This window comes from Taeniopygia guttata, chromosome 1A (assembly GCF_048771995.1).
Source record: "Taeniopygia guttata chromosome 1A, bTaeGut7.mat, whole genome shotgun sequence".
NCBI lineage: Eukaryota > Metazoa > Chordata > Aves > Passeriformes > Estrildidae > Taeniopygia > Taeniopygia guttata.
In genome coordinates this window covers 9,497,751-9,514,717 of record NC_133025.1, presented here as the reverse complement: position 1 = coordinate 9,514,717, position 16,967 = coordinate 9,497,751, and the positions used below count along the sequence as shown (strand labels likewise).

The 16,967-nt window shown below is 35.7% G+C and overlaps 1 protein-coding gene across 6 annotated transcripts in view; it reads right to left on the bottom strand.

Annotated features, from left to right (window-relative positions):
* Window positions 1-27: 27 nt before the first annotated feature.
* Window positions 28-16,967, bottom strand: part of PCLO (piccolo presynaptic cytomatrix protein) — a 313,621-nt gene continuing 296,681 nt past the window's right edge. For all 6 annotated transcript variants that reach the window (XM_072919151.1, XM_072919156.1, XM_072919164.1 and 3 more), the window contains 3 exons: window positions 10,268-10,402; window positions 9,513-9,658; window positions 28-5,075 (listed from right to left, as the gene is read on the bottom strand). In XM_072919151.1, the coding sequence (XP_072775252.1) occupies window positions 4,935-5,075; window positions 9,513-9,658; window positions 10,268-10,402 (422 nt within the window). In that variant the 3' untranslated portion in view covers window positions 28-4,934. The remainder of the gene's footprint in view (window positions 5,076-9,512; window positions 9,659-10,267; window positions 10,403-16,967) is intronic.

Below are 16,967 nucleotides of genomic sequence, written 5' to 3'. Positions count from 1 at the left end.
GTTAATCAGGAAAAAGAAAGCAAACCACATATTTTAAATATTTATTTGTCAGACTGGGATAACAGCCTTTATAGAGCACAATTTGCATAAGTTCTCAAGATACATCCTGTATACAATCACAAAACCATGGGATGGATTTATACATAAAGTGAAAACTGGGACAGATTTACAAGCATTTTTATACAATCTCATACTGCTTTTGTTTCAGTTTTTACAACTTTTAGAACTCGTCTGTTTTATTTTAATTTTTCCTGATGATTCTGGAAGCAAAATGAAAATAAATTTAAAACGAAATGAATATCAACAGATCACCACCTATGCATGCAACATTCACTGTGGAAACATTACATTTGCCCAAGGACTAATCTTCTTTTTTTGTTGTTTTTTTTGCAGGGTTTTTTTTTTTGGTGTTTTTTGGATTTTTTTTAAACATTGTGTCTGCTGTATGCATTGTCTGTAGCACGACAGCACACACGTTAGTCAGCCATTGTTGAGCACCTGAGCACATCACTGAACATCTATAAGATACAATCAAATAAGGACACACTCACATGCTTGGGTGTCGAATGGAGTTAATAATTTAAACTCAGTTTGTTTTACAAAAATGTATATTTATTTACAGGGTAACAAATTAAGAAAATGACTCTCGTCAAATCATCTAGTTGTAATTATGGATATCTATATATATTATAACTTTTGAGCTCATCAATATATTTGCTTATTAATTTTTTCAAAAGAATAAAACAGAACATATAGAAAACATTAAAATGTTTCTATGGTTTAAAGAGAGAGTATCCGGTTCTTATTCTTCCTATTTTCCTTCTAAAGGCAATATGTATTTATAAAGAGCAATTCATCCTACATGCCAGGTGTACAGAAAATTCACAGGGCGTGTAGGACTAGTGTTTAAATATAATGTAGGTGGATACTTATGGTAAATTTTCTCTCTGTTTAATTACCTTTATAAGTTACACTCACACAAATTTTCTCTGCTATTCACATAGGTATGTACATATCTAGATATATACTCAAATAATGAATCTGGGACATTCAACATTGTAGCAATGAAAATAAACTAGTTAAAAATAGTGTCAGTTATGATTCAAATAATAATTTAAAAAAATACTATTAACATCTTTATGATATCTCCATGAAACTAAATCCTAATTAAATAATCTCTATTGGGCTCACACTAGCTTACAATATAATAGATGTCTTCTTCTTCTTCATCATCATTCTCAAAGTATGAATCAATATCAGCTGGTTACCAGCTACCATATCCCACAACACAGCCATGCAAACATCCAGCATCCAGAAAAATAACTCAAATATTTCCGAGGTTTTGATTTAAAACCAGTTCAAATCAGCAGATTGGTTGTTACTGACTTAAACTGGTTTTTGGTTCTTCCGTACAGGATCCATGTAATATAAAACTGTGGGTAATAATAAAGAAGCAGCACTCATTGCCCCTGGATACTATCCCTTTAAAGTGTAATGATAAAGAACTAGCTCAACATTCATCATAGTAACTCTCATGTCTAGTTTTAAAGTGGAAAAAAAAAAGGCTGTTTGCTGCTCATTTTATGCATACTAATAACAATGATAATGTTATAAATCCCTGTCATTTGTAAACACACACACTGTGCTTTTGCTCATTTTTCAGTTTGTTTCCACTCTACAAGGCTTGAACTAAGAAGCAGCTTCAATTTCTGTTTTCTCAGAAGATTTATGAATTAAAAGAGTTAAATGCCTCTGCTATTGCCTCCCTGCAATATGTATCTTCAAAGCAATCATCAAAATATGTGAAGTCATTAATAATCAATTACTCAGAAATGATAAAAGCTGTTGCCACATCTAAGCACATTTGGCCAGATAAAATAAGCAAAAATTAATGAGGTAAAAGAAATAAAATATACTGAGATATATACAAAAACGGTAAAAAAATACTAATAGTCCTTGTTTGATTGTTTTTTTTTAAAAAAACATTGTCATGAGAGTTTTTCCTGACTTCATTCATAAAACAAACAAACAACAAAAAAAGAAACTATGCATTCAAACATGAATCTGTGTTGCATAGAGTGATTTCAGTACAACCTAGAAATTTGGTCAAAAAAAGGAACTTGGCACACTTTGGTGGCATTCTCTGACCTCTGCATGATGCTGCCTCAGAAAGCCGAGTGAGTGTGCCCAGGTGTGACACACACCCACCCCGGGGGACAGCGAAAGAGCCCCGTCCTTGCTGCAGCTCTCCAAGGCAGCGCCGTGTTCCTCACAAACTCCACTCTTTGTGTTTCATAGCTGGAGTCCAAAACTGCCATTTCAACATGCTGAAACATTTTGGGTGTTGTTCAGAGAACCAAAAACGCTCGAATTAAACCAGTTGCCGACAGCTGATTAGCCTCAAAGGCAGCTGTCCCCTACAGCCACGCTCAACAAAAGTATTCAACAAAATTTCGGAATTTCAGTCATATTTGCACAAGTGTGAGAGCAAAGCACGTCTGGCTACGATCTCAGTTACAGATGATGATTACAGGCAGCCAGAGACTGCTCCTTCCTCTCAGAAATCTCCATAGCAACTACCAGTGCGACTTGCTCCCTTTGTAGGAAATCTTAGCAAGAACAAAATCACCAGCAGTTTGCACAAAATTGCACACCTCATGGCTTGCGCTTCACACAGATTTTTTTTTTTTTTTTTTTGCAGGTCTTTTTTCAAAGTACAAACACAGGATAGTCATCAGGAATGCAAGATAACCCACCAAGAGAGCAACACATATGTCAAATGTATCCACACAGGATTTTTTTGTTTCAGTTGGGGATTTTTTCATTGACGTATTTTCTTACAAAAACATATACAACATCAAAACATAGAATTTTTACAATAACTTCAGAGGACTGTTCTTAAAATATATGAGAGGAAGGGTATACATATACTGGTGAAAGCATAAAATTCAACATTAAAGCACACACCCTACTTCCACTGTCAGTAAGAATTTGGTAAGATTGTTCTGCTTGCAAGTTAAGCGGGCTACCAGCAGGTTATGAACAACAGGAATTTCCTTGGTGTGTGTAGCATTAATATCATTTGCATGCCTCTTTTCATATTCCTGTTCCATGCTGATATTTTAAGTTGATAAACATAAAGCAAAAACTGTATGTGGGAAGTGTCACCAGATTAAATGGTGTAGCTTTTTCACAGCCAATCCAGTTGCTTAATAACCTAAGCTTTATTTTTTTCCTTTTTCTTTTTAAAGCATATAATATTTTCCAGAAGTAGATTTTCACCTGGTCTTTTACAACCTGTGGAAGTGTACTACATATTCAGAAAATATAAGACAATATACATCAAACAATTTAATGAAAACTGCAAAGTATTTTTTTGGGCCAGAAAAATAAATATCTGACATGCAGAAATTAAATAATTTCCTTTTAAGTATGCAAAAGTCATGAGATCATATTTCCAGGGAAACTTCTTTTTATGGAAGCTGTGAAATAGTAAATGACTTCTGAGTAACATGGGAGTTAGTACCATTAATTCTTGGGTTTTAACAAACTTGCTGTACTTTTAGGAATGGGAGGAAAAGCTCTCCTTTCTTCAAACATGGTACAGGGGAAAATACAGCAAGCAGCCTAAGCCATGCCTGGCAGTAGTTTCCTCCCAAGTGAGCTAACTGCTCGGCTTCAAACCCCTGAAAGAGGGACTTTATGCTTGGATGTGCTTACACAGAATTAAAAGTTGCAAATTACCTTCTTATTTACTTCTTTCCTAACCAAGAAGCCACGCTGTTGAGTGGATTATGCTCAGACATTCACCTGAGATAGCAAGAGGATATTCATCATTCTGATGCAGCAGCATCCATCAGGAACTGCCCTGCTGTCCCTTCCCCTTAGATTTCAAGTGTGTCACTAGTGTTGATACAGAGCCCTGCATCGAGAGGGTCACTGCTGGCACGGTGGGGCTGCTGCTCCCAGGTGCCCACAAAATAGCCTAGAATTCATAGTCTTTTTACAGTTTCAGAGCAAGACTGGTGGCTGAAAAACATGAGGACTTGTTGAAATAATTGCATCAGTGCCAGTACTTGTCTCTTCAATCTACAACTGATTTAGACCTGACTGAAAGGGTGGGCTGAAATACGGTGTCACTGACATTGAAACAGCATTTTAGCTGTCTGATGTAGTGTGGTTTATAACCTGTCCTTTCTCTTTAAAACCACATCCCAAGTTATAGACAGCTTATATAATTTTATTCATCACATTCTAGGAGAGTTGTTTATATCCATTGTTAACACACAGAAACAAATTAAACAATCAGATCTGATTCTCCACAGCCTAGTTTCAGAAGGGAAAGGAAGGAAGGAAAAAGGTAATGTAAAATAATATTACCACTCTTGCAAACACCTTGCAGTTTGTGTCAAGTGGCATAATCTCACTACAGCAAATTATCAGAGATCCTAAGGTGCAAAGGAGAAAGTTTTACACTTTTAATAAGTGAGATTTTGGAAAGTCAGTCACCCTAGGTTGTTTTGCATAAAATGATCTCCTTCTGGTTGCACAGGAAAGCAGAATGTGCTTCCCATCACACTCCCTCCAGCTACAGCCGAGCTCTGCGGTAGCACCTGCCTCCAGCCTTCAGCGTTTCCTTCACAGTTCCTCTCTTCACAAAGAGTCCAACAACACGGAGCCCTCATATCAGTCTTTGTTTCAAACAGCCTCACTTTAACTTCTGGGCCCAGATTTTCTTCTCCTTTTGCTGTGTTTTTGCAGCAAAAATAAGTGTACTAGCCCTCATTTAAGTGTGCTTTGTAGCCCAGAGACTGCTCTTTTCTACTTTGTAATCTGAAAGACTAGCTAAACACAATGATATCAAACTATATTCTTGAAGTGATTCTGTTTAGAGCAGACTCTGCATGTTTTGTGCCCTAAGCAGACATCTCTGCTCAGTGTGTTTGTGTGGAGCTGACCAACAGTTTGTGCCAGTTTACTATTCTTTTCCTTAGATCCACTTTGTCAAGCCAGATATAAGCTTCCCCAATAAGTGTCTTTTTCATAAACTTCCCTCCATTGGAGACAAGCAGAATCTGTGAAAATAATAATAATAATCATTATCATCATCATCAATGTTCACAAAGCAAAATATGAAAGATTCAGGAATGTTGAGCTCAAATATGCCAAGCACAGAAAAGAAACATTGCCAATCACTTTTTAGAGTCACCTTTCCCTCCACATAAAGCCCTGTGAAAATTGAAACTTCTTCTGCTTCTGTTTCCTTATCATGGGACGTAGCAATTAGAAGATGACAATCTTGAATGTTAATGAGCAATTTGTTCACCTACTGGTTACCAAAGATGAGCATAAGGTAAAGTTTTAAGTTACAAGACAAAGCTTTGTACAAGTGATGTAGCAGCTCTTGTTAAGTCTGTGGAAGTCTGTACAAGGCTTTCTGTGAAATGTCATCCAACCACATATTTTCCAGTGAAAGAGGTTTGTGCCATGCAAACAATACACTTTTCTGAAGCACTTGTCTCATTCTATAGGTTCATTATACATGTTTCTAGGAAAATGCACTTGATAATATGTATAATTCATGGCATGAGTTACAGTTACATATTCAGAAAAATTATAGCATTTCATAATTCTTAAGTAACTGAATTAACAAGCACAATGTGGGGGAGTTTTTTGGTTTTGTGGTTTTTTTTTTTTTTGTGTGTGTTTTATAACTTCCTAAGTTTTTCAAAAAGAGAAAGAAATAATGAAGATTTGTATTTCCATGACAGCATTAGCAGCAGGTTTGCAATATTCAGTTGCTGAGCAGACCTAACAAACAACAAGCAAGGAAAGTAACTGATAATGGGAGGAGGCTGTCATTCTCCATGTGAACCAGCAAGAGAGAAAAGTGAGCATTTTGTTGTTTGGTTTCAAAAATCTATGCTAGAAGAAAAATGACAGAACACAAGGGTTTTGTACTCTGCTGTAATCACATGGCAGCAGAAATGTAACAGGTCTGTAGAAGAAATAGAATTTTCTGTAATCAAGAACTTCGCAATTTTTTAAAAGTTTCCATCCTGATTTGGAAAGAAATGTTAAGAATGCAAACTTTACATTGCAAATAAAATTTTAAATAAATTTCAAAAGGGAAGAAATTTGCCAATGTTTTCCTGAATAAGCTTCCTACTTCCTTGTCAAATTTTGATATCAGTTGGCAGCCTGGACAGTTTAGACACCTAATGGCTACCAACCAACAGGTTTGAGAAGGGAAAACTTTTAGGCACTGAATTAATAGGAAACTCCATTAATCAGAAAATGTGTCCTTGAGGAAAATAGGCAGCCTGCCTCCACTGCAGATGTCTTTCTAGGTGCCTAGTTTTGATGTTTGCTGAAGAAGGGACTGCTCAGAAGCTGGAAAGCCAAACCAGAATATCTGTGAAATTTGTTCTTCTGGGTTTTTCTGATTAGCCTTGCACAGGACATTATGTATTTCTAATTGCAGTAAGCCAGGAGTGAGCAGTTTAGTGCTTTCCAGAAGGGTCCCAGGTGAGTTACCAACGAACAGGGAAATCAGAGAATTGAGGAAAAAACTGCCAGGGGCTGAGGAAAGTGCCTGTCTGAAAATTGTCAAAATATTTTCTGCAGAATGTTTTCATTCTGAGGCAATTAACAGTTTTGGGACAGAAAAAAATTTATCCAATTTTTCATTAGTTGTGTCCTTGATCCTCCTCCCTACTCCTCCCAGATAGAACCTTAGGATCTATCTTCTCTAGCTTGTCTGTCTCTCATCCTTTGTTCCTCTGTGTTTCAGGCTTTCAATTCCAGTCTTGTTATCCTGGATCAGCTACTCTTAGTTTAAAAGCCCCACGGGTTTTATTTCTTAATACTCAGTACTCTGTACCAGACAATTCAAGCTTTTATTAATTTTTTTTTCTTCCTTCTTTTTTCTCAACTGCCCATGGATTCATTTTTATGGAGAATATTCACACCCCTTCCTGCTGATTTTTAGACTGCACTCCCTTGTCTTAATTTCTGCTTCTTGTTGGTTCTCATCACTCTTTACATTGTACCTTTCATTATTATCATATTTGATCTCATCTTATTCCCTCTCTGATCTTATTTTCTCCCATCATCTTCCAGTTCCATTTTTGTTCTATAAAGTCTGGGTTTGTTTAATTTCCCTCTCCCCTAAATCTCTTTGGACTGTGTTCATCTCTTTGGCTCTAAATGTTCACCACTCAAATTCAGCATTTAAATCATCTAGGTTCATGCTTTGCCATAGGAACAAATTGACTGTTGAGCTTGAAGAGCACATAAAAACAGATGCACTGAGTCAGATTAAAGCTCTCTTCAGACAAATATTTTGCTTGCAAAAGTGCAGAGGGCAGTGTATAAGGCAGAATATAAGAACAAAGCAATTATGTAGTTACACTCACTCACAATACCTAAGGTCTGCAGACTATCCTGACTCACAGGCAGTAAATTTGCATTAAACAGAATTTGATGTCTTTCATCTGTAAATTTCTCCTATAATTTTTTTCAGTTACCTTTTGTGTGAAAATATTTAGAACTTAAATTATATAAAGGCAATACATTTTACAGCTCAAGATACAATACTCATGAAGCAGAAACACTTTCTTTGTTTAAACTTTTTCCTTGATATTTTGCAGGATATTTTTATGGCCTTCATTCTCTTAGCTCTGGTGTGCATCAGAACATATCATAAAATCATAGAATTGTAGAATATACTGAGTTTAAAGACATCAATCAGGATCATTGAATACAACTCTTGGTCCTGTGCATGGCACCCCAGTATCTGCACCAAGTGCCTGATAGTGTTGTCGAAAGGTTTCCTGAATTCTGTCAGGTTTGGTGCCGTGACCACTTCCCTGGGTAACCTGTTCCAGTGCCCAACCTCCCTCTGGGTGAAAACTTTCTCCTGACGTACAACCTAAACCTCCCTGACTCTGCTTCAGGCTGTTCAATCCTGTCACAGGTGACAGCAGTGAACAGATCAGTGCCTGCCCTTCTGCTTCCCCTCAAGAACGTGTTGAAGCACACAGTGAGGTCTCCTCTCAGCCCCCTCTCGTCTTTGTATCACACAGTTCCAGAGGAATGCTGTCAAGTCTCAGGCTAACTGTTCTTACAAATATGTCACTTGCTATCTCCCTCCTTAAAACCTGATGGATTATTTTTCCATAGGACTCTTTGTATTCTTCTTTACTGGTCTACCCTATGTGGTTGCCTCTTCAAACCTCCGCTGGAAACAATTTTTTTATGGGAGCTCTTAAACTTTGGCAAGACTTTATTGAGCACTTTGGCTTTTCCCAGAAAATGTCAATTTTTAAATAGTCTTTTATTTTGTCTGTTGAAACAATAAGATGTTAGGACATGTTAACACAGGAAAAAGAGTATCTATTTTGGGGGGGGTCTTGTTTTGTAAGTAACATCAATTTTGACTGTAATGTTAATAATACAAGCAATAAGCATAATGTTGGCACTTAGATAATTCAGACTAACTTTAGTCACCACAATGCAGCTGTCTTATTCAGGTTGGTCTGGCAAATTTCAAGGTTCATTAACTGGACACTGATATGCCCAACAAGGTCTTCCACTGACTTTTAAGTTTGGCATGCAGATACCCCTTGAATTGCTCATCCCTCTCTAGTGACTGGAGGAAATATGAATATATGGCTTATACTTGTTATCTCCTAATGTGAAAATAAATGAAGATGGACAAACTGGATCCAACCTGTTTAAAAAAAAAATCAAGTCTGGCCATATGAACAAATCTGTAGAAGAAACTAAAACACAGTGGAGGGACCATTCCTGACCCAGTTCCATGCATCATTTGATGTGTCACAGACTAACAAAAAGTCAGCTCCATTACAAATGTATCAGAGACTATCTGGCTTGGCATCAGCATCTGAGATTATGACTATTGTGTCAAATTCTATGTACCACAACTTTTAAAGAAGTTGGAGAAATGGAGAGAATGATAAAATGATTAAGCATTTAGGCAAAAGAACATATCAAAGAAATTTGGCTGACTCAGCCTGGAAAAGGAGACAAGAGGTAAAATAACAGCCTTTCAATGTAAACCCTATTTTTTTTTTAATTAATAAAAAAGGCACATCAGTTTTCCTCTGTACTTAGTGGGGATACTTAAGGATAAGCGAGCTTAATTTAAAAATATGACATATTTAATTTTGATATTGCACTAAACTTTTTAAATACATAGGAAATTATTCTTGGAAGGTATGTATAATTCCCTTCTCTGGGGGATTTTAAGAACAGATCAAGCCTAAAATTTTCAGGCCTGATCTATAAATACCCTTCATGAGCGTGGTGTGATGGAGTAATCCATCTTTTAATGTCTCCTCTAGCCTGATATTTTCATTATTATATAACTGGATTACTTTATTTGTAGTTTTCTCTTTTCAGCAAACAACTGAGTAGATCAAGCTCAAATGCCCATAGCACAGCATGGACAACATCAAAAATTAGGATTTAATAAAATGCAGAATTACCTGAAGAGAATGCCCAGCAGGACTCAAGCTAAATCTAAATGTTTCATTGAACGAAGGCTCTCGGTCATGCCTGCATACCCTGGTTTTCTTCTTAATTACTCTCTTTTGGGTAGAGATATTGACAACATACAGCTTCACATACAGGTCTGGGGAAGAATAGTTCAATGAGTTAAATACAGAAGCTTTTAAATAATCTTTGCTGTTAATGATTTCAGTAAAGGGGAATTTTTATGAAAAAATGATATTTTACAAAGTCATGTTCTGTTCTCATTCACATGGTGTAGAAATGGACCCATCCCACTAAATCCACAGGAATTATTTCGTGTTTATGATACTATCATTAAACAAAATCAAATACCTTGATATCTTTATCTATGTATGAAAATATCATTATGAACAGGAGATTTTTGTTTTTAAAAAGCTTTTTCACAAAACTACAATCTTCTACTAATTATAACTGTTCTTTGATAACCTAATTTATAATTTTTACTAAAGTTAAAAATGGATTAATTTTTAAAAATAAAAAGTAAACTAAAATTATTAACTTCTGAGAGATAATTTGCTTCTACAAAATGTTTTTCTTTCATTAAAGTTGCTCATAGGAGAAAAGAAAGTTTTCAAAAAGAATCCTGTACAATATGTCATCCTGGCTAAGAAGCAATTTTCTTTTCCATTTTAGTGATGATGTTAAATAACTTAAGATGCAACCTACTTAATGTTTTCAAAGTATCATGAAGCTGTTTTCTTACTGATACCTGGAAGATGATCTGGAGATTTAAATTTGTATGTGATATTTCTGCACTGAAGGATTTCTACTATCAGTTGTTCTCCATCTGTCTTCATTTCCTTCTTTAATGCAATCTTGATTTCACCCATAACCTGTGTTTTACCTGGAAAAGCAGAAAAAGCAACCCTCAGTAATATGAAAGGAAACCGAATGTATCTTCTAACTTGGAGAGAAGTAAAATTTTATGGGGTTTTTTTTTCTCTTTTAGTTTTTTTTTTGTTGTTTTTTTTGTTTTGCTTGCTTAATTTAGTTTTGGTTTTGGTTTGTTTTTGTGGTTTTTTTTTTCTTTTAGTTTTTATAGCTACCTACAGTTCATAGTTTTAAGTCAGGATTGTAAGGAAACTGTACAGCTTGGATGAGCAAATGGTAGGCACATGCCATACACTTGTATAACTAGATTATATGCTTCAAATTTATTTGCCTCAGTGGAGCTTTTTTACCAAGAATAGAAATTTCTCTAGGAGTTATTACAAGTCTCATAATGGTCACTGCAATTCAACTTTTCAGAAACATTTACTACAAGACTCTAAAGTAATCTCATTTCAAAAAGGGAAAAAAAGAGCAAGTAAAGAAGAAAGGGAACTTTCAATAGGGTGTTAAAAGTAATATATTCAAAGGCAATGAAGCAAGGCTGGTGAAGTCAGCATTTCATTTCACCTTCCTACATACGTGGAGCAATATCACTCACACAGTTTAAAGCAAAGGGCCTAGAGTGACCTTTAAAATTAAAGGTAATTTCTCTGCTTAGTGGGTAGAAATACAGCGCCATTATTTCCACATTTTATGAAATTCTCTCTAAATCAGTTCCGAGATGGAGAGAAGGCACGGAAGGAAATGTAGACAAAGCTCTTTTGCCTTTCCTCTGCCTGTCCTCCCACAAGCTTTTACAGAAGCCAGGCAGAGAGGAGCAGGGCTGTATCTCCTAAATGCGTAGGGGGAGGGAGCAGAGCATCCTCAGCTCAATTCTCTCCATACTAACATCATCTCCTAGTGGGGTTGTGCTTCTATATCTATTGTCCTGCTACTGAAAATATTATTTCTCTTCACTTTAGACATTAGTTCAAAAGAAATCAAGCCATAAAGCAACTGGGGTTTTTTTATTACATAATTTCCAGTGCCAGCAGGATTTAACACTTTACTGGAAATTCTAGAAGCTTGTGCCAGGATGTTGTAAGGTGCAAAGCAACTCTGTAGAATGTAAACAATTATGATACATCTAGAGACAGTTCTCAATTAAATAGTATTAAGTTAACAAGTGGTATGTAAAGATTACTTCTTTTATCACAAATGTATAATCAAATTTGAATAACACCCTCTAAAAATGAGGGATCATGAGTAAAAGTGTAATAACTAATAATAACAGCTAAGCTGGAACTTAATTTAGTTACATTCCCTAATAAATTTGTAATTCAGCTTCAGCTGAGCCAGCATTTCTTCTATTGTTTCTAAGGTATGAGAGGACCCGTTATGAGGCAAGTGATTCTTTCACAATATCTAATAATCAGAAAACCATTCTTATAGGTTTGAATATGCAATAATATTTTTTCCTGCTGCATGGCTGTGCAAAGATAATTAAGTCTTCATCTTGTGATGCCAACAGAAAAGATCGTTATTAGCTGTGATCAAAAAGGAATGGCCAACAATGTCCCTATTATTGTTCATTATATCTCTGTTGTTCTAATGCCCTTCCCCTGAAAAGTGTTGAGTTTCCATTGGACCCATCTTGGTTAAACTATGGACTTTGAATGACTTGAAAGAAATACAAGACAAAATTATGCCTTCTTTTCTCTGAAGATAAAATTCTCAAATTGCAGATGAATACATGACACACCTCAAAGAATTTGTTTAAATCTAAATTTGTGATCAGTATTGGCTTTTGCACTGACTCCCAGAAACATGAAAAGAAGCCCAGTATGGACAGTAGTAGGACAAACCTAATATTAGTTTCAAGCAATTTTCAGTTAATCACAGGCTTTTCTGGAAAATGTACTTGGCTTATTTTCTTTATTCCCTGTCTGTTCTTTAATCTCTATTTGCATTAATTGTTAGGACCTCATCTTGATTGCCTTAGTGCCTCCTTTTTCATTTAGGTGTGCATTCAGCTTAAGATGAGATGAGGTGGCTTGGGTGCCATTTGTGATGTTGTGAGCCAGAAAAAAGGATATATGCTTCCAGCAAGTTATATTTAAATATTCCAACACTATTTCTCAGCATCTGGAAATTTTCTATTGATTATTCTATATTGCCAGATACTCTTCAGGACAATCAATCCTGCTTTACTATTTAAACATTGTGGGGAAAACAATGATCTACAGCTGCAAACACATGAAGGATTATAGCTTTATTATGCTTCCATACTAATTTTCATTTCTCCCACAGCGTGAGTGAAGGAGCCTTTACACCAGGCTTATAAAATATTACACTAAAATAAATCATCACTTCAGAACCCACCAGAGTTTTGTACACTCAGAAGGGATTCCTATTCCTTCTATTGTGTAGTTTTTCCCCCTTTCTCATATATAAGCATCATATGTCTTTCCTTTGGTGGGTGTGCAAAAATAGAGCATATGTGCCTTGTTTTGTGGAGTAAATTCTTTAAATGAAAATGAGAGATATAGTGATGAAGGGAATAGTCATTAGTGAACCATTTTAGAGCTGGTGAGTGTTCACGGTGGGCTGAGCTGGACATGAATATCATGTTTGGTGTGACAGAAATAAACTTCTTCAGGGTGTCATGGGATTTGAAAACCTCAAGGGTTACATTGGTAGGAATAAATAAAAATATACAGTGCCCAGTCACAGTCTTTTGCCTTCTTATATAAGTTCAGAAAACATCAATCATAAGCAATGTGAGAATGGAATGGATTGGATGATGATAAATGCTACAATTGAACTCTGAAAAAGCGATATTGCATATCTTTTTAGGGTAGTACTAATATGGTTTCCCAAAGAAGTGAAAAACAATTTTTAACTTGAGAGTAACATTTCCCTCAATAAAAATTATTTTCAGATGAAAGAGGTGCAAAACAGGATTATCACAGCAGCAAGGAACCATACAGTAAAGCACTAAAAAATGACTGTCTACTTTAGCTTAGGAAACAAGGAGTGAAAAAGAGACGTTCTACAACCATATGCTAGAGTAAAAATTGAAAGGGATAAGAGATATTTAAGCTGAATTAGTGTGATATTTTACCTGTTTCATATGTATCAAATATACACTTACTGATATATCACAAGAGGATCACAGCCATGCACAGCATCATTGTGTTCACCTTTGTAACATGCCAACTGTAGGCAATATATTTTTAAATATTTCTATATCTATACATAGGATAAAAAACATTCATGCATTTTTTTTATGACTGCACACCTCTTTTTAGAGGATTATATTTATTAATAATTAATTAGCTATTAAAAGGAGGTGGTTATTAACTAATTTGCTACAAGGTATTTGAGAAGCCAAGGAGTTTAAATTTGCTGTGGTGATGGCAACACCAAAGTTGTTGTTCTAGTAGAACTGTCACGCTCTGCATTGTGAAAGGTTAATTAGTTTTGCTATTAGTTTTAATTGACTGCTGTTGTAAATCACAGGATGTGTCATCTTCACTGTTGTTGACAGTTCCAGAGATTGACAAGTATGGATTGCGCTCCCATTCCTTTTTAATCAAATACCTGCTGTCAAACAGAATTACAAAGACAGAAGTAGCTGCCTCCCATCATTCCATGTTATCAAGGCTAATTCAGCAATGCATTAAATAAGCAGGTAAATCTCACTGCAGAATAGCAGGAATTTTATTCAGTTCAACTGTCTAAATGTAAAGTTCTGAGATAATTTGCACTTTTATCTTAGAATAAGTTGAATTGCTTTCTGACTTTGACTGTGTATTTTCACATAGATGGATAAGGTATGAGTAGGTTAAACTTGGAAGCTTAAATATGAGATGCTTAAATGCTGCTACTTGATAAACATCATACTTGAGTAATTTCCTGAGTGGATGCCAGATGGCCAGAATACAGAATCAGGAAAATACATAAACTGGCATTTTGTTTCATAATTGTGTATAAATTGGTATGGGCTCTCCTGTTCCAGAAGATTGACCGGGGGGCACGAGAGCAGGGGAATTAAACATAAAATACAAGGGGAAAAAATTAAGAAATATTTCCCAGCATTCTTCTTTTCAAATGAAGCTTATAGATGAAATTATTGTTTACAAAATAGGTAGGAAATGCTCTTCTGGAACTTCAGGAGTCAGACACTCTGAAAGATTTTAAATCAGAGGAAGATCCTTCTAAATAGCTCCCAGTGATATTGGCCTACTGAAGAGATGCATAATCTCCTTAGGCCTTTATCTGTTTTGATACACTGAGAAAATAAATTAATGAATCTTAGGGTTCTGTACAGAATTTATTGATAATAAAGGAATTTTTTGATGTACTGAACTGCTGTTTGTCTCACAGGTATTTAATGACTTGGACTTGGATGGTTATCTCTAGCATGGTATAATGAGAAATAATATATTCCAGAATAAAACAAATCAAATATTCCTATGCAGATGTATTTCTTAAATAAACAAAATCTTGTATTCACCTATGTTAGGATATGTTTGCAATATTTAGAGAGTTAGAACATAGCACGTCATAAAATCTAAGTAATCTGAGATTCCAATATAAGCCTCGAAAATTTGAATTAAAAAAAGGACAAAATTACAGCTTCATAATATGGGACATGATTAAAGACAACACAAAAAAGATGGGTTCTGTCACAAGACCAATGTTCCTTAGTAGCTTTGTGATCTTAGATTTCATCTCTCAGAAATGGAGTTAATAATATCTCTTAGAGTTGTTTGGGTTCAGTAACTGAAACTGGGTTTTCTGTGAAGAGAGGGACTTTGATCGTGTAAACATGGACACAACTTTGGAGTGTGATCCAGGAGAAAACACAGTCTTAGGAAGGTTGATGAGGACCTTGCCACTATCAAGAATGTCTCCACAGTAACCCATGAAGTTCCTACAAACATAATTTTCTGTCTATCACAGTGCCGTTGTACCAAGAAATATGCTTCTGCTGGATTCCTTTATTGCTGTTTTAAGAATCAGATGTTCATCCTCCAGCAGACAGCTGTACTTCAGAAAAACAAGATAACATGATATTATTGCAATAAATAATTCAGTATTACTGCAAATAGTAGGCTATACATATATATAGTATATATATTTCAGTATTAGAGCTAAACTACTCCAGCTGAAGGTAAAGCAAAAGTATGCTGTATAATTTTAAACATACATATATCAAGAAGTTAAAATGCCAGCCAAAACCTTCCACACCTTCCACTCCTTTTTAAAGCAAATCTTTCTCTCTCTTTTTATTTTTTTCCTTTTTTACCATCACACAAGTTACTTGCAGTACTAGCTGTTTTTATTCATGCCTTTCATCCTCTTGCTGGGGCATGAGCTACTGGCAAAGCTGCTGCAAAATGATTATGAATAACCTTTATAAACAATGCTTCTCAATGCTTACAGGTTCCAACATTTTCTGTCGTTATGATTTTTTTTAATTTCTTTTTGTCTTTTACCTTTTGCACATATATTTTGTTCACTATGAAAATTGCCACGGTTTTCTCTTTTAAGCTGGTTTTATATATATATATATATTTTTTTTTTTCAGTAAGAAAAATTAGACATCTAATAAAGTTTTAACTACCTCCTGTCTCACAGTGTTTTAAATACATGTTGGGATTGCTACCATTGGTCTGTCTCAATAAATATGAGGGTAAATATGATCTGAAATTCGTTGCAACTGGATACTCAGCTTGCTCTTTACAGTGCAATCAACAGCTCATGGGACAAACTGAAGCTCAGAGAAACGTTTTATTTATCTATCTCTGCTCTGAAGAGGAACTACAGCTGCTAAGGGTCCCTAATATGTGTTCAGTCTTCTCTAATCTGCCTGTGGAAAGGCTATGTGGTGTTACAAAAGAAGAGCTCAGTGTTATTATGATTTATTCTGTGCCTTACCTGACACAGGCAGGGACACTGTGTGCAGGGAGCAATTCTCCTCTGAGACACCAAGCTCAGTCCCCTCCTGATAAATGGTTCCCTCTGGGAACAGACAGGAATGAAAGGAGCTCCTCTCTTTTCTGCTTCCCTCTCCTTACCTGGCACTGTGCACTGCTGAGGACAGGCTGTATATTCTGAGATGAGCCAGGAAGGTCTTTCATTAATATCTCCCAGTGTCCTCAGAAGTGATGCACATGCAATCATGTAATGGGAGAGAGGAGCAGAACGCAGGATCTTTGCTCACAGCAAACACAATTCACAATTTTATGGGCACTGAGCGGGGCTGGCTTTGAGGCTCAGGCATATGAAAACGCTGACAGCTTTATATTGTGATTCTCAAACCTAGCAGGCTCACTGCCAAGAGAAATTTAAATATACCCGTGCAGAAATTTAGCCTGTATGCCCCAAGTCCTTATTTTAAGTAAAAAAAACCCCAAAACTGTTGTACAAAATATATTTTCAAAACAGAAAAAGTATTTTTCCTGTTGATATGTAGAATAGTTCTCAGAAAAAATATAAGCTCTGTTCCATTTATTGGTCATTCTATGTGTGCCCCTATTTCATAGGTTTTATTCAATTTTTTTGAAAAAAAAATGCAAAACAAAACAAAC